Source organism: Rhinolophus hipposideros (genome assembly GCF_964194185.1).
Source record: "Rhinolophus hipposideros genome assembly, chromosome: 3".
Taxonomy (NCBI): Eukaryota; Metazoa; Chordata; class Mammalia; order Chiroptera; family Rhinolophidae; genus Rhinolophus; species Rhinolophus hipposideros.
Window position 1 is genome coordinate 92538225 of NC_138049.1, and position 19288 is coordinate 92557512.

General features: G+C 32.7%; 1 protein-coding gene across 1 annotated transcript in view; it reads right to left on the reverse strand.

Annotated features, from left to right (window-relative positions):
* The window catches only part of CD2AP (CD2 associated protein), a 111003-nt gene that overhangs the window by 9308 nt on the left and 82407 nt on the right, over positions 1-19288 (reverse strand). Inside the window, exons 12-16 of the mRNA XM_081032300.1 lie at positions 12028-12193; positions 11525-11667; positions 4479-4591; positions 3677-3778; positions 1958-2139 (exon numbers count right to left, since the gene is read on the reverse strand). Of these exons, the coding sequence (XP_080888426.1) occupies positions 1958-2139; positions 3677-3778; positions 4479-4591; positions 11525-11667; positions 12028-12193 (706 nt within the window). The remainder of the gene's footprint in view (positions 1-1957; positions 2140-3676; positions 3779-4478; positions 4592-11524; positions 11668-12027; positions 12194-19288) is intronic.

A 19288-nucleotide genomic window follows, 5' to 3' on the forward strand; every position in this document is an offset into this window, starting at 1 on the left:
GGTTTTGTACGCTCTTCAGCTTTATATAAATGAAATACCATATACATGTCTCTGATTTGCTTTTCCCACCCCCAACATTTTTAAAATTAATTCATGTTCACACATGTAACTAAAATTCATTTATTTTTATTGCTGTATATTGTACAGTATTTCTCTGCATCAATATACACACGTGCACATATATATCATATGTATTATATACATACATAATCATATAAATTATATATGTATATATGTATATACAAATATATGTATATATATATATGTGTTGCTCTCCTGTGATGCTCTTCTTCAGATTAAAACTGTCATCCATTTCATTTTCCCAGAGTAAGACTTCGAAAGTATCTTACATTTTTAAATATATATAAATCATATTTTTATTCATCTTACAGCTAATTTAAAAGCACCTACAAGCAATTTATATACATAATTATTAGTTCACTGAAAATACTACATGTGGTATCAAAAATGTAGAATGTCAAAATCACCAAATCAGGAGACTTCTTGGATACATGGGGCGCTTAGTAAATATATACTAGATGAATGAACTTACAGTTTATAATGTGCATATTACAGAATCTTTAAAAAAATTTGCTCTCAGAAGAGCAATTAAAGAAATTTAATTGCAATTAAAGAAAATTTAACTCTCAGAAGAGATAAACTGAAGGAGTCAACAAAAAGCCATCATGTATTTATGCAATTAAACACACTCTGTATATGATATACATATGCATAATATACAGGGTGCCAAAAAAATTTATACACATTTTAAGAAAGGAAAACTGTATTAAAATTGCAATGCTCAATATATACCGATAACAAAAGATGAATACAAGTCACGTTTGACTTCTGCAATTACAAGAGGTGCTCAAAGTGGTTACCATCAGCGTCCAGACACTTCTGATTACAGCGAACTACTGCTTGAGCAATGTTGACCAGTGTCCACTTGTATACAGTTTTTTGGCACCCCCAGTATACAGTTTTAAGTAGCCATTCAAGATAATTTTTTTATTTCTATACAACAGACGTCTATGTAAGTACTCTGCAAACTACAAATACACCATATTATTAATCTCGATATTATTTCTAATAAAGAATTCAATGCCTACTGCGTATTGGGGGAGAAATGGTACATACAAGCTCAGAGGTAACATGGTCTCTGGTAGTGACTTGTATACCAGATTCCATTATTCCATGAAATCCTTTTAGAGGCTACAGGAGAAGGTGAGAAAGGGGAAGAGCACCTGAACCTTCACCCCCAGTTCATTAGTTTATCTGATTTTTGATCTGTTTACCCACTAGGCTTTTGCAGAATTATGTTTAAAAGATTAACAAGTTTTAAAATTCAAGTAACAATGGTTATAGAAATGATCTCTGACAACAGAAGATATGGCTTTTGAGTTCTAGCTCTGCGATTTAAGAGCTGTGTGATCTTAGGTATATAGTTTTACCCCTCTGAACCTTTACTACTTCATTTAAAAGAAGGGAGGAAGGCAGGGTAATCTCTTTTAAATTTATTTTAGCTCTAAAACATACAGAACTTTCACTTAGGGTTATGTCTTACTATATACCATTATCAAAAACTTTCAGAGTTAAAAGAGCCAACCCACTTGTTTTATAAATACCCAACTCAACCCTAGCAGAAATGGCAATCAAATTCCTCTGATAAATAAACTAAATATACAGATATACCACAGATACAAAATACAGCATGGTTTTCCTAATATTTTAAAACTAATTAACCCCGTTACTGGCCAGATTTCTAGCCTTAAATTATAGGTACACATGGACCTTTCCTAAAATTGGGCTACTAGCACAAGTTTTCTAATTCAAGCTTTTTGCCAAGAGGAGAGAAGCACTATTAATGAAAATTTCTTTGAAAATAAACTTGTTCAATTTAGAACAATTCTTTACATGTGCTAAGTAGTAGTCAAAGAAGAAAACAAGGGCTACTTACCCATGATCCTTTTTTAGTGCTTCCACAAGGCACAGCAACTCAATCATCTCAGCTCGAAGTTCATCCAGTGAATTTTTCTTCCCATCATCTGCTTCTACTTTAGCTTTGGTTTCTAATGGAGTTAAAAAAGCAGCTGTATTTGGTTTAGAAGCACTTGAAGGTGTTGAAGGGTACACAGATGGCTGAAAACGATAAACAGAAACATTTCTGATTCTATTTGTACTCATATGTATCATATTTAACTTCGAAAGATTTTCATACCAAGGAGATAAAGTAATATTTCAAAATAAATGGTAAATTTGGAAATACTAAAAGCAGTGCGATGTTCACAACTGGAAAAACCACCAAATAAACTTGCAATCACTAGAGGTTTTTGTGAAGAAATGTCAAGGGTTTTTATAGAAAAGAAAAATCCATTAGATATATCTTCTGAATGGTTTGCCTAGTGGAACATCTAGAATAATACACAGTCCCCTCTTATCTAGTTTCACTTTCTGAGGATTCAGTTACCCGTGGTAAACTGCAGTCCAAAATACGAAATGAAAAATTCCAGAAATAAACAATTCACATTTTAAATTGTATGCTATTATGAGTCATGTGATGAAATCTCAAGCCATCCTACTCCGCCCTGCTCAGAATGTGGATCCTCCCCTTATTCAGTGTATCCACACTGTACGTTTACTCTACCTGCCTGTTTATCACTCAGTAGCCATCTTTATCAGATCAACTGTCATGGTACCACAGTGCTTGTGTTCAAGTGACCGTTAGTTTACTTAATAATGGCTCCAAAGCACAAAAGAAATGATGCTAGCAATTCGGATATGCCAAAGAGAAGCCATAAAGTGTCTTCCCTACCTAAAAAGGTATGTATGTATAGCAAAAAGTATAGCACATATAGGGTTCAATTCTATCTATGGTTTCAGGCATCCACTGGGGTCTTGGAACACATCCTCCACCAATAAGGGGGGACTACTGGATCAGCATTAAGGTATTGTTTTGATCCTCAACATTAAGTAGTTATTATTTAGAATATCCAAAGAGCTTCATTTAAAAGTAATTATGAAAAATTTAGTAAGTGCATGGAAGCAGCATTAAAATGAATACATGGTCTGATACCCTTTTACTATTTCACTAAAATAACAAGTAAATTTTCAGACTGCTAATAGCTGAGAGAATCAGATTAAGTGTATCTGATCAACTTCAATAGCAGCCAAATGCCCTGCAATGAATTTGAGGAGGAACATGACATTCTTAAATGTGAGTGCCAGTTGTGATAATACTACTACCTTAAATAAAAATGACAAGAGTTTATAAGAGTCTTAACACATATATGAGACGGAAGAATCCATGTATTCTGCCATTCATTCCAGTATATATTCACTGCTTATTATGGTGTCAAGCATCAACCTAGGTAAGAAGTAAACAAGTGACTGCTTCTGACCTAATGAGCGTATGTTTAATGGGAACATGAAACTGATCTATGCCTTAAAAAATATGAACTATGTAACATCTATATAATTCATTTAAAATAATGTAAGCTCTTCTAAAAAGCGATCTACAGAGAATAGTGTGACTTACCTTTACTAACTCAATTTTTTTATGAGGAATTATTTTATTTCTTGGCAGAAGAAATAATTCTTAAAGGACACTTTAAATTCCAGTTTTTATGTTCACAAAGAATCTTACTGTGCAAATCTTAGAACACAATGTACACCTCACCTTTGGAGAGTAGCATGAATCCTTTTTAAATTCAGATGGCTTTATGTTGGCACTATCTTCTTCTTTTGGTGACTTCAAGATTTTTTCTGGGCTTTGAGTTGGCTAAATGTTATTTTGAAAAATCAACAAACAGAAAACACCAAAGAAGGAAAAGTTAGTGAGTATTTGAATAATAACTTTTATCACTGTTTTCAGCAGGTACTGTTCCAGATATTCCATTATTACTAACAAGATGTTACATAACCTCACGCTAAATAATACACTTGCATTATCTTGAGGGAAAAACCAGCTTGCCTCCTTAGCAATAAAAATTTTCCCTACTTAAGTAATTTACAAGCACCATAGTGCTTAAGAGCAAAATATATTAACATTAATGTACTACCAATATCATGGGCAAGTGTACAGAAAGCATAAAAAGAAGTTACATATTTAAATACCAGGGTTACTACTACAAAAAACACTACTTCAGGGTGAAAAATGTTCTCATTCTTCCTAACATGAATATGTACCACTAAATTCTAACTATTGTTGTTGGACGGGTAGATTACACAAGTACCCTGTCCCCTTTTGACCGTATGCTCTGTGGTTATGGTCTGAGGATAACTCTTTATTTCTGATTCTGCAACCTTCCATTCCAACCTCTGCTGAAATGAGCATGATTCTTTAACACAACCATTTGCCACCTGAGTGTAACAGCTATCGTCCTGATTTTTAAACTAGTGAAGCTATAAATCCTCCCTTACTCTTAACTTCAGAATGACGCCAGATTTGCTGAATTCCCTACTTTACAACAATAACTCACAGAATGTCCACCATTGAAGCGGCCAGGCAACCGTCTTCCAGGCATCTTCGGTCGATTTGCAGTGAGATGTAGCAAGTTTTCTGAGGAAGCTATGTCATCAAAATTTACAAGATCTGGAGAACAAAATTAAACATATCTACTAAGAAATAACTTTACATTTTAAAAGGTAAGAGTGTTTCTGGATTTTTAATAAACTATAAATTAATAAGAGTACCACTAGGACTCACAAGTTGACCTGTGCTTTTCATATGCATTTGGAAAACAACACTCACCCTTAAAAACAAACTTCCTCTTTACCTGATACATTTTACAGCATAAGACTTTATTAATATTATAAAGTTCATGTTTAATAGACTTAGACCTCAGCAAAAAGTTCTTCTTAAAAGATATAAATCTGTATCATTAGCTGTAGTATAAAAAAGCTGTCACCTTAAGCTCTTGCTTATAAAAAAACATAATTTACTTCTTCAACTCATAATTAATTACAACATATCAGGAAATTAACACATAAAATGTGTTTTAAACTTGAGTATTTAAACTAATACTCAAATTTTAAGGAATCATCTGTATCTGGGACCCTGCTGCTTTCCCACAGCATTTCTCAATGTAAGGTGAAAGTATAGTTTAATGTGTCTTTATATATGTGTGTGTGTGTGTGTGTGTGTGTGTGTGTGTGTGTACACACATACATACTGTACTGTGCTGGGACTTAAACTATTTATAGTTCACTGCACTGGTGTTTAGACATTACCTTATTTAGGAATCGAAAGACAGTTATAAATCTAAGATAAATAGGTCATCAAGGGAAAATGCTATGTAGATTATCCACTTGTTACCCCACCATAAAGGGCGGACCTTTAATCCAACAATGGGTTTAAAGACAAACCTAGGTAATTCGTATATCTGAAATAATAGTATATAATACCTTCCCTTTTCCTAGATGATCCAGAAAAACTTGCAAAAGGAGCTGGTCTTTAATTTTGAAACCCAGGTAGCTATAATTGATATAAGAACCCTAAGTGTAACTCTAGACACTTCCACTGTCAATATTATCTTCCTTCAGCCCAGATTCCAAAGTAGGCGTATAAATCACAGTCAAGATACTCGATATGACAGCAGATATCTTTGGCCTTGTCTTCCAGGTGTGGACTCATTCTTCACATTACCATTGCCTGGATGTTTGTAATGTTTTCTGTCAAATATTTAGACGTCCCACCTCACTGATTTATTTCTTAAAAGAATCTAAAGATTCTTAAAATTACTGCCCTCAAAGCTTATTATCAATTTTCGCATTCAAAGTAATTCATTGAGATCATTTTTGTCAAGGGACGGAAGACACAAAGAGCAAAGGCAGAGGAAGAGGTATCACTGTTTGGCAATATGCATTTTGTAATAACATTAATATTTGTTGACCTCTTAATTCTCCATCTTCACATTCTGAGATTACTTTGTGTGTTCTACCTTAGATCTGACCACTAAGTTAATAAATACATCACGACAGGCAATCTAATGTGCTCAGTTTAATTACTGTCTTTAGTCATTCAATAATTGTCTATAACTAATTATAAAATATGACAAACCATAAGAAACAGTGGTTTTAATGGAAAATGCATTATACTATGGGTTTAATGAAAGAAAAATATACCAAATATACTTTCTAAATATTTCACTATAAAAATGCAACTCAGTACAACACTTAAAATCTCATACATATATAAATGAAAATTCAATGTCTTATATGATACTCTCTATAATGGCATTATCAAGGAAATTAAATATCTCATTTTATTTGTAAATTTCATAAACAAAGAAAACAATCAATATGTTAAAAGATGTTTAAAATATATTGAAGGTTGGAGAGTTAAAAACTGCTTTTCACACTGATAAATGTGCATTGACAACCTACCAAAAATACAAAAATACAGAAAGCTTGAAAAGTACAATCAGTCTAATCATTTTGGCCTGTGAAGATTATTTTCAAATGCATATTTAAGCAACTTGCAGAAAGAAAAAGAAATAAACAGAAAAACACAGAACGGATGAAGATAAATAAAATTCAAAGGGTAAATAAAAGGTAGATCTAAAAATTATATATCATGCTCATGTAAAAAGGCCTTTCATATGTCCAATTTGGGGCTACAACAAGACAAATAATTTTACTATTCTAAAACTCTCTCAGGTCCTCCATTTAAGCCATCACGTTAGTAAAATAAAAGAGTGCACATTTTCAACTCATGATATATTTGAACACTTTTAAATTTACCTAAGAGTGATACCAATGGATTTATACTGTACACATGGCATAAAAGGCACGACAATCATTTAACTCTTGCAATCACATTGCCACATTGTCAGCCATTTTACATTTCTAAAAACTGCCTAAGAAGACAAGGAATTTTTAAAAATCAAAATGAAATATCAAATTTTGGGAGAAAATAAACTGACTTTTATGGTTGTGAAACAAAAACCTTTTCTCAAAAGAGTATCTTCAACTAACTAATCAGGAAAATATTTCCAACATGAATTTCATTTTATTTTAAAATGGAAAACCAAAGGGTTAGAATACACAGACAAACACGTACACTTTTAGTAAAATTACAAAGAAAAATCAATGTGCACCACCTATTTATACGGAATATACTATTTTGATTTCTTTTATAAATTGTTATCTTACCAAAATGGAGAAAGGTAGGATAATTTCCTGACACGTAAGAAGGGAAACATGGCAAACAGGCTAGGAAACAAAATCTGGAAAGAAAAGTCAAGGATAGGAAATGTCTAGAAAAAAGACTAAACCAAAAAAATTATTTTACAAAGCAGGAAAAAGGAACAGTTGTAGAATGAATAGTACCATTTCAATATTTAGCATATACCTATTGTAGATTACCTAATTTGCATAAGATGTGTATTAAATTTTAGATTTATTCTTGTCTTTCAAAAGAAAAAACTATGAGTATTAATTTCAATATACATTAAACTAGAACGAAGCCTCTTTTATTACTCAATGAACACCAAGACAGCTTCCAAAAAGATGTTTTAGTACCAAAATTAGAGTAATAAACCAATGTATTAATGTAATATAGTTATAACTAAAATTAAACCAACCTTTTAGTCAAGTTTTAGTCTTCAGCGTATGACAGTAATTACAATGAAAGACAATTTTAATTCTATGGTTTAATAAAAGAAAAATACGAGTATACCAAATATTCTTTCTAAATATTTCACTATAAAAATGCAACCAAGTACAACACTTAAAATCACATACATATATAAATGAAAATTCAATGTCTTATCTGATACTATCTAGAATGACATTATCAAGGAAATAATTATTAGAAAATAAAATTTTAATCTCTGGTCTTCCCAGTAAATTCTACATTTTGGAGTATAGCGTTTTGTTTTTGTAATCTAGTTTAGATACAGGCTCACTTTGCATCATGTCTACCATTCAACAGGTAGGCAATCTTATTAGAAAAGTCCCACAATAAATTCTTTCTGGAAGAAATAAATGAATAAACATTGGTAAAGTAATTCAAATGAAAATAGATAATCTATCAAATAGAACTGAAGAAAAAGAATGTTTCCCTATTTAATTAACAATAAAGGCTTTTGGATCTCTAAATGTATCTTTAATGTATCTCTAAAATTTCCTTTTAACCCAAGAATTTACCACAGAAAAACAATCAAAAAGGATAAAATCCTTCATTATCGTGCTTTCTCAATGTAATAGCTATGTTAACACTAAATTTTCTATCTTGTATTCTAAAACCAATTGTAAACCAATTTTACTTCCTGGAAAATTAACTTTTTTATTTCAGTTTAGACTATGTAAATTTTATCATTAACCAGTAGTATCAATGAGATCATTCTAACCAATTTTTGATGAAGTATTTGGAAAAAAATTAAAACATGGTTCTAAGAGCTCTGTAATTTGTAGTATTATCTTATATCATATATGAGGATATACCTGGAGGAACTTTTCAAATAAAAAAATAAAACCAAACTGATTGTTCTAGGAATGTTTTCCTTGTATGTACAAAAGCTAAGTCTGTATTTATTTTTATATATATATATATATATATATATATATATATATATATATATATATATATACACACACACATATATATGTATGTTTATATAAGGCTTTCAATACAGGAAAATCATATTTGAGAGTAGAATCAGGAATTTACATCCTTTATAGATGGGAACAGAAATCAAACGAGATGGATTGACAACAGAGGAGGGGGAGCAGAAGGGAAATAACATTTTATAATAACTTCCATGTCAGGTATTCTAATAGGTATTTAATTTGTATCACAGATTCACTGGGTCATTTAATTGTTAGTTAAGCAAGGAAACAGATTAAGAGAAGAAGCATGCCAATGATCAATCAGCTAATAAGTTATAATCCACATTTTTTTTAAGAGCAAGGTCAGTGTACTTTCTACTGTAACATTTCACCTCAAATAATTATTTTACATAATAATGAAACTCCGAGATTTTCATTTTAAACTTTCTGAAACTTATGTTAAAGGGCTAGTTTCACATGCTGCTTAAACATGTAAAACCTCAAACTGAGCCAAAAATATAAATTAAAATATGCCTCAACCTGATGTAAAACTTGAGGCTGTATTGATGCAGAACACAGTTTCTGTCAACATCTCAAAGAGGTGAAACACTTTTATGCTACAAGAATTAAGAATATATAATATTCTAATAAAAAAAGGAAATAAGGAATAGCCTCTGAGTTGAGGTTTGAGACATAAACTATTTGCTAACAGCAGCTATGCCTTTTGTTAGCATACTACTTGTTGACTAAAACAGTACTGTGGATAAAACACTTGCTCAATAATTATTTGCTACTTAATATGAACTAAATTTCCAAAATTTGTATTTTCTGAACTTTACAGTATATAAATGTATTACCACCAAAGACAGCCTGATAGCAGAAGGTATAAAAACAGCAGCTTGCAAATTATCTGCTGTTTTTTTGACCATATATGTAAGTCTCAGGATATATTCCCTTATTCATTTGATGAAAAAAAACAGAAATTACAAAATTTCCAACCCTCTTCCACAAAGCCTCTTTGATTTTTAATGAAAGAAAATAATAACTATGGATATAAGAATTGGGACCAAAAACAAAGAAAAAAAATAGAACTTTTCAACCACCAATGGTTTGCCACTGTTACATGTAATTTCTAATTGAAATGTAGCAAAGGAAATAAAACTTACTGGTGATTGTATATAGAAAAAGTTTTAGGAAAAGTGAAAATTTGTTTTAATTTACTTAATTTTTTTTTGTAATTTCCATGACCTTGAGACAACTAAATAAAGCAAATATTCAAGAACGATACAAAGTAACAGAAAAAAACATAGGCTCTAAATATTACTCCTTCAGCTCCCAAAGAGACTTATCAAAATTTGAGACTTCTGATGAACACCACAGAAAATTGTGGAAATTGAAGATAATACCCATGAACTTTTGATTTCCAGAGTAAAAACTGCACATTTTTCCCCCAACTATTACTTTTAAAAACATTTCTAGCTATATTTTAAATCAAATAGAAAACAGTAAGAATTGATAGAATTATATTTTTAACACTAACCTCAATAGAAATTAAAGGGTATTTTTAAAAAAACATAGTGGATTTTTTTTGTTTTTATTTAACAGTATATAATAACAATTTTCATCAGGTAGAACATACTGAATATATTTGCGTGAATGCCTCTAAAATACAATCAACATCTCAATTTCCAGAAATTATTAATGAATACAGGTTCATCCAGAGTAGGCAGGATCCAAATACACGATGAAAAGATCAATGAAACATTCAAATTTAAAAACTGAGGGAAGCCATGTTTAGAACTTTTGTACTGGCAAATTGAAAATAGGGAAGAAAAATAAAAATCACCTAAAAGTTTTTGAAATGTAGTAAGTAATACATTGTCCAATATAGTGGGGAAAAAAATCTAAGTGTACTGACCTTGAAGTTTAAATGTATGAAATGCTAACAATGAAGCTAAAAATACATATTTAAAGACATTAAACTTTTTAAAGAATATCATAGAACGCTTTATATTAAAAAGATTTAAAGAGTTTTCTTCTGATTTATGTGATCTTGGACACTGATGTGTCTATAGCTTAATTTGTTCAAATGCAATTAGGTAAAAAGAGCATCTGCCTCTTAGAGTTACTATAAAGATAAAATAAGAACATGTATGAGAAAGTGCTTTGAAAACGTACAAAAACTAAAAACAAATTCAGAGTACTATACAATAACCACTACCACAAAGTAATGAGTGTATTGCTTTTAACAGTGAGACTTATCAAGATTTCCCTGTTTCGAGTTTTCTATTTTATAACTAAGAGGTACAAAAGACCAGGAGACAAATGAAGACGATTAATGGGCTGAAAACTCAGTGCTAAAACTTAAGGAACAACATTTAGCTAAGGAAGTAAAGCCTGCTGAGGTAAGGATGTGGCTGTCTGTGTGTGTGTCTGTGTGTTGTATGTGCTCGAGCGTGTGTGCGCGCGTGCGTCACGAAAAGCCGTGTGTGTGTGTGTGTGTGTGTGTGTGTGTGTGTGTGTGTGTGTTGAAAAGCTTTAAAAAGTCTATTTTCCTGAATTAGAAACAAAACTACATTGAGATTAAGTGGAGAAAAAAAAGTCTTCTTAAATATAATCTAATGCTGGCATTGAAAAATCACCTCTTTATTTTTAAACTTTTAAAACTAAAATGTATTCATATCTGCCTGACTTAGGTGGTATGGTCATTTCATTATGAAGGGACAGGGTAATAAATAGATGATCTCTTAATACCCATCTCAGTCCTCTAACTAGTAACAAACTTACGTGAATCAGAAATATTTTGCCCGTTTATCTTCTTTCAGTTTTATTTTTCCATTTTGGCTGTTACACAAATTTTAATTTCCACTGTATCTACCCACAAACAAACTGCATATACAAATTTCTTAAATAATTTCTGAAAACTATATTGGCAACTTTTTTTTATGTTCCACCTTTCTATATGTTAACTTACCTGTTTCTTTAGAGCTCCTAACTGTAAATGAATCTAGGTCTACTGATTTTGGTCTAAGTGGTAGCTGTTCAGAATCTAGCTTTGGTTTTGATACTGGCTCAGTTTCAAATTTCGATGAAATGGGAGACACTTCCCCATTAATCCTGAAATGAGAAAATCAAACATCGGCAAAAATCACTTGTATGTGAAACATGACCATTTTTTTAACATTGTTCTTTAATGACACTAAAGATGTTACTACATTAATACTAATTTTTCTTTCCATTCTATAAAATTATTTTCATTAATGTTAACCTCTACTCTAAGACTAATCACAATAAAATCACAACTGCAACTTAATATGAGTATATTCACCCAGTGTGAATATAAGATTAACATATAACAGAGAATTATTAAAGTCTATAAAAAAAGGAAAACAAATACTTTAAAAATTACTTTGATAGAGCCATTTATGTCAAAGACAGGTACATTAATAAACTAACTTAAAACTAGGTAAAACCAACCTGGCCACGGGAGGTGGTGGTGGAACTGGCTTTTCAGGTCGCTTTGGATACATTGTTCCAGGAGATCTCAATAAATTATTAGCTTTGGTGGGTGGAGTAGGCTTCTTGGGTGGGACTTGTGGAGCAGCTGGTTTAGAAGGTTTCTGTTCCAGCCCTGATTTTTCATCTGATTATTTAAAAATATTTAATAAGTTATTAACAATCAGTACTAGTTAGGTTTTTCTATTACTTAAAGCTAACATCAGGCTGGAGAAGTGTGAAACAGAAGAGAGAAATTACTTGTGTATGTGTGCACAGTTTTACCTGTTTTAAAGTTATAATTCAATAAGCCTAAATATCTTAAAAAGTTTACTTTGGTGGGAAAGGGGATCACTGATAAGATTCTGATAAAAAGAGAATGCCTGAATCTATGTCTTCCCAATAATCTTTGCTTTTAGGGGTGACATTCTACTTAATTATAACCATTTATGATTTTACTCTAAGCAAAGAACGATATTATCTAGACTTAAATCCAGACCACATTCTGAAAATGAAGTAGAGAGAAGTGAAATTGAGCAGGAACTTTAGCGTCATTTAACATAATTATTTACAAAATGTCACGATGACAAAGGAAACAATTCAATTGTTAAGAGAAACTAAGGCTGAGTTGATTAAAGATGAGAAAATTATAGGTTTATATTTATTAATTCTCACCATTGTATTAGGAATTTTACTAACAAGATTTCATTTAGTAATTCTATGAAATAGTAAGAAAATATGCTAGAAAAAAAAAAATCATCTGCATGCCTGGGAGACTTCCACATCAATTTGCCATCAAATTCCTTTATCTCAACTTTCACAATATCCCAAGCCAACCACTTTTTATAAATCTTCTATCAACTATCTTGTTCAAACCATTAAATTCTCTTACTTGGGCCACTAAGATGGTCTCATAATCGGTCTATTTTTCAAGCAATTATTATAATCCATACAGCAACTGAAGTGATCCTTTTAAATCACAAAGATTATTTCATACCCTGTCTGTATGACTCCAGTGGCTTCTAATCACATTTATATTAAATTTCATATGTCTTACCATGGTCTGTAATGCCCTGCATAATGTGATGCATACTACAAATCTGTTCACCTTGCAATGGCTAGAATGATCCTTTTAAGGTATATTTCTTATCATGACACATCCCCTTCAAGCACTCAGATTATTTCCATGACACTTAGAGACAGTCCAAAGTTATTCTTTGGCCTTCAATTCCCATGTCACTTTGTCCCTGGCTCTCTCTTACAGCATCACCTTACCACTGTCTTCCTTACTAACTTCTTCTTTGTATTTCAAACATCCCATGAACACTGTGACCTCACACCTTTGCATTGGCTGTATTGCTGGCCTGGAGCTCTCTTACCTAACCATCTGCTTGGCTTGGCATGACCCTTCATTTCACTGAGATTACTACTGAGACATCACCCATCACAGAAACCTTCCTTCACTGACTACTGTCTAAAATAGCATTTCTCCTCTCTTCTCCCACAACACTCCATCCCCTTACCCTGCTTCATTTTTCAAATGCAAAAAAAAAAAAAAGAAAAATGCTGAAAAAAAACATTGAAAACAATTTTATACCATATTAATAAAAACAATTTTATCACCAATAGGCATGGTACTACGCATATACATGATGACATACTTGGTTCCTGATCTTTGAGGTACTAAGAACAAGTATTAAAACTGACACGTGCACAAATTAGAAATTTGTGATACAGCAGTAAGCAAATGTGTTGTTAAGGCATAGATGTAAAAATGAGAAACTCCTCAGTGCAACAGTGAGTAATTTTCAAAATTTACTTGGTCTTTGAAAACAATGTCTATCACAAGATCACAAATAATTTCATGAGATTTCACACCAATCAGAAATCTGGTGATTATGAATCTTGAACAAACACTGTAAGCCATGGGTAAACAGCTCCTTCAAAATCAGATTTCATCTAACAATGAAAATACAAAATACCATTGTTTCAGTTTTATCATTTATGTATAGCTTCCTTGGATCATCTGAAATATATCGTAGTCTATTAAAACCCTGGTCATCTAAACTTAAATTTCTGCAAAATATTAAAAAAGATGTTTTATATAAAATATCAGGAAAATGTTAAAGGATAACTTAAACAGAAATTCATTAACTGAATATACTCCTTTTAACAGATATATAACAGCTTGAAATCAATTGCGTAGCTTATTCTAAAATAAAAGAACACATATTCGTGGAAATGCAAAGTAACAAAACAAAAAGATTTATCATTCCTGGCATAACCATGATTAGATCAATTATAGTATGTTGATTTATTAAATAACTAATATAAGGTGGCAATGTATTTAAATGCTAGATTTTATTTACTTTTATTGAGGTAAAACTTACATAACATAAAATTGACCATTTTGAAGTGAACAAGTCAGTACTATTTAGTATAGTCACAATATTTTGCAACCACCACTTCTACCCAGCTGTAAAACCCTTCATTCCCCCCAAAGAAAACTCTTATTGATCAGTTACTCCCCATTTCCTCTCTACTCAGCCTCTGGCAACCACTACCCTGCTTTCAATCTCTACAGATTTTACCTATCTGTATATTTCATATACATGGAAAATCTGGGTATTTCATATACATACCGTATTTGCCGGCGTGTAAGACGATTTTTTGGCCCCGAAAAATATGCCTCCAAGTGGGGGGGTCGTCTTATACGCCAGGTACACTTCAGATAGATTGCCCATAGTGCTTGCCCCGTGCCATAGTGGCCTCCCGATGCCCGCCCACTTCATTCCACATACCGTTCAGGCATCAGCAGCGCTGCTGGGTGTATGGTCAGCTGTGTGCGATTTTGCGAGTGTGGTAAATTCGGGTTACCGTATATTTCTTTACATATGCATTGAAGATTCGCGATTCTGCGCTATCATGGTGCCTGTTAGAATGTTGAAGAGCTCGCACTTGCGCACTAGTGAGGTCCCAGGGAGATGCTGATGCAAGGGTGGACCAGACTGCTATAGTGACAGGGCGGCAAACAGGGAGCAGGGACCAATCAAATCAGGCTTTGTATACAGCCAACAGCCAACCACAATACTGCACCATTGTACAGTACAGCATAGAAAATGTCGACCAGTCAAACCCCTATCATCCCTATCATGGCACCAGCCAAAAGAAAGAAGTATGATGCAAATTTTAAACTGAAAGTTATTTGGTGTGTGGAAGGTGTGCGGAAGAGGGGGTAGTCTTATACGGCGAGTATATAACAAACTCTGTATTTTGAGTGGAAATGTTAGGGGGTCGTCTTATACGCCCAGTCGTCTTATACGCCGGCAAATACGGTATACAGTATTTGACCTTTTTTGTCAGGCTGATGTCATGTAGCATGTTTTTGAGGTTCATCCTCATTGTAGCATGTATCACTATTTTATTCCTTCTTTGTCACCGAATAATATCCATAAACCATTCATTCACCTGTTGAAGGACATCTGGGTTGTTTCCACCTTTGGCTATTGTGAACTATACTGCTATGAATATTTCTGTACAACTGTTTGTTTGAATACCTATTTTCAATTTTGGGGGGTATAAATCTAGGAGAAATGGCTGAGTCATATGGCAAATCTATATTTAACTTTTTGAGGAACTACAAAAAGTTTTTTCCCTGCAGCTGAAACATTTTGTATTCCCATCAGCAATATATGAGAGGTCCAATTTCTCCACATCCTTTCCAACACTTGTTATTTTCCACTTTTATTTTAGCCATCCTAGTGAATGTGAAGTGGTAGCTCATTGTGGTTTGATTTGCATTTCCTTAATGACAAATGATGTTGAACATCATGTCACGTGCTTATTATTATTAGCCATTTGTATATCTCCTTTAGAAAAATGTCTGTTTCAGTCCTTTGCCCATTTTGATTGGTTGTCCCTGCTGGTGAGTTGTAATAACTCTTTATATATTCCAGATTTGGGACCCTTTATATATTCCAGATACAGGATAATGGATTTGCAATTATTTTCTCCCATTCTGTAGTTTGTCTTTTCCCTTTCTTGATAATGTCCTCTGATGCACAAAAGTTTTTTATTTTAATGCAGTCCAATTTAAATATTTTTTCTTTTGTTGTCTGTGCTTTTGGTGTCATTATCTAAGAATCTACTGCCAAACCCAAGGTCATGAAGATTTCCTTCTATGTTTTCTTCTAAGACTTTTAGTTTTATTCCTCTTACATTTAAGTAAATAACCAATTTTCAGTCAAATTTTGTGTATACAGTATGAGACAGAGGTTCAACATCATTGTTTTGCATGTGGATATCCAACTTCACGTCAAATTTTAGTTTAGCTAGAAATTCACCAAAAATGAGAAAATTTAGATTAAAGGAAAAAAGTCTTATTGTTAGCTATCTGAATGCCCAAAGGAAGAGATATGTGATACAGATATGATAATTTAAGATAGAGAAAGAAGCAAGAATTATCCTAAGTATATAAAAAAATTTCATACTAAAATTATATGGCAGCTAAAAAATATAGCAAAATAACTGAAATATGTCCTATCTTATGTACTACAGAATACAGCAATATATTACTAACACTGTACATAGTTAATCTATTTATTAATTCAGATGAGGGTTAGTTCCCTGTTGCATGACTAAGAATAAAAAATATAATAATGAAATGATTACAAGTGCATAAATTCTGACTCAAAAGTAAAATATTCCATTCGTTATCAGTGGTCACTTAGAGATTTAGTAGAGAAAAACACAGTACTATCCAAAAAATACCAACCATATTCTTAACTGAATCAATTTTCCATACATTTTAAGACAAAAGAAATCTACCCATATTTATCTCACTGAAGTGACCTGGAGTATAACATATTTTCAGAAGCATAAGTACAAAGCTTAAGAAGTTATCATCTCATGAACATACCTGAGTGACCACCACTCAGACCAGGAACTGATCATTTGCCACACTGAAGTTCCCCTCATGTCTCTTCCCAATTACTACCCCACTGCTCCTAGCCAAAGGTGTCTTCTTACCCCATAGACTACTTTTGCATATTTTAACTTTACATCAATGAAATCAATGATTCATGTTGCTGTGTGACACTAATTCATTCACTTGCTGCTATACAGTATTCTGGTATGAATATACTTAAATTTCTTTATGCATTCAACTGCTAATGGACATTTGCATTGTTTCCAATTGGGGACCAAGATAAATAATGCTATGAGAAACTTCTTTACCTGAGTCTTTTGGTGTACATATGAAGCACACATTTCTGCTGGGTATATAATTAGGAGCAAGCATGCTGAATAACAATATATGGATATACTGAACTTTAGTTCTCCATATTAGATACAATAGCATACATTCTTACAAACAGTGTATGGGAGTTCTGCTGATCTGTAACCTTACCATTTAGTACTATTAATTTTTTTTTTTTAATTTTACCCATTTTGCTGAGAATCTTACTTTGGTTTAAAATTATATTTCCTTGCTGAGCAATGAAATTGAATAACTTTCATACTTTGATAAAGCGCCAATATTCTTAACTATATTTTTGGGCTGGTTTTTTTCTTAATTTGTGGAATTCTTTACATATTCTAAATGAGCAATAATTTGTCACTTATCTGTGTTGCAAATATCATTTCCTACTCCGTGGTGTAATTTTTTCATCCTCCTAGTGGTGTCTCTGTAACAGATATTCCTAACCTTAATGTAGTCTAATCAATCTTTTTTGCCTTACGGTAGGTACCTTATGTGTCTTGTTACAGTTCCTATTCCACGGACATAGAAATACTTGCTTATATTATCTTTTAGAAAATGTAGAGCCTCGATCCACATGGAACTGACTTTTATGCATTTTAGAAGGTAGGGTTCAAGTTTTCGTTTAGTATTATTTATTGAAAAGAATGTCATTTCTCACTATTCTACAGAGCAACTTTGGTCATAAGGCAAGCACTTAACAATCTATTTCTGGATTCAAACGTGTACACAATGGGAGGTAGAGGTTAAGATTTATATATTTCTTATATGGATATCAATCAACATTATTTATTTCATCCTTTCTATACTACAATGGCAACTTTGTTATAAATTGCATGGCTTTAATTAAATGTCTCTCTTAAATAATGCTTCCTGTTTTATTATAGTCTACTTTGCCAGCTATTAATATAGTTACACCAGCAGGAGACTTGGTCCTCATTTGTCACTGCCAAAAGAATCTTTTGCCTCAACTTCAACTTTTACCTACTGCCTTGGCTTTTATGATACCACCTTCTGATCGTTCTCTGCCTGTCTTTATGACTACTCCCTATCAGTCTTCAAGAGTTCCAGTTCAGCTAATAACTTCTTATATGTACACATTCTAAGACTCTATACAAAGTTCTCTTCCCATTCTCACTCAGCAATCTTCTTCGACAACCTGACTCATATCCATAAATTTAACAGCTAACTTTCCAAATAGCACTTTCCCAATAAATGCTTAATACAAACTCTTCGCAAAAGTTCATCCTGTATTTCCAACATCCTTATCAAATTCCATGTGAAAAGCTGAACTCATGCATATTCTTCCCCAGAAACTGTCTCGATTTCATACTTATCTCATTTCCCCATCCTCAGAAACGTTGGGATCCAATTAGTCAACAAGATGTCCTAGTGTGAAAACTAAACCACCTTTTTTATGTCAGACCCTAAATATATCTCAGCATCTTTCACAGATAATGTAGTTAGTGCTCTCAAATCCATCCTACCTTCGTATGATTACACCAAGCCAGGAAGAGCACAAGAGACTAATTGGTCTGTAAGTGAACATGTGCCCAAAGTTGGTCCAAAAAACTGAAAAGGACTTACATTCCAAGGTTGTGGAGAGGTTTTCCTCTCTTTCCCATCAAGCGGACAAGAAATCATGCTGCCCTGATTGCCACTGTCAGCATTCTTGTGACCACAAAGGGAACCAATCTGAAGACAAAGTAGACACTAAGGATGGCAGAATGGAGAGAGAGAAATATAATCCAGGTCCATAATGAAATTATTGAGGTGGGGGTTGGTCGGCATATAACTCCTACTTCTGGACTTCCAATAACATATTCCCTATTGTTTAAGTCAGTTTGAATATTCCGTTCTTTACTCTTGAAACATCCCAAATTCCCTTTTATTTGTACAACCACTACCTCTATCTGAACAGCACAAGGACAAAGTTTCAGAAAAACGTATCTGAACGCATCATGTGAGTGTTTAAATTACATAAAT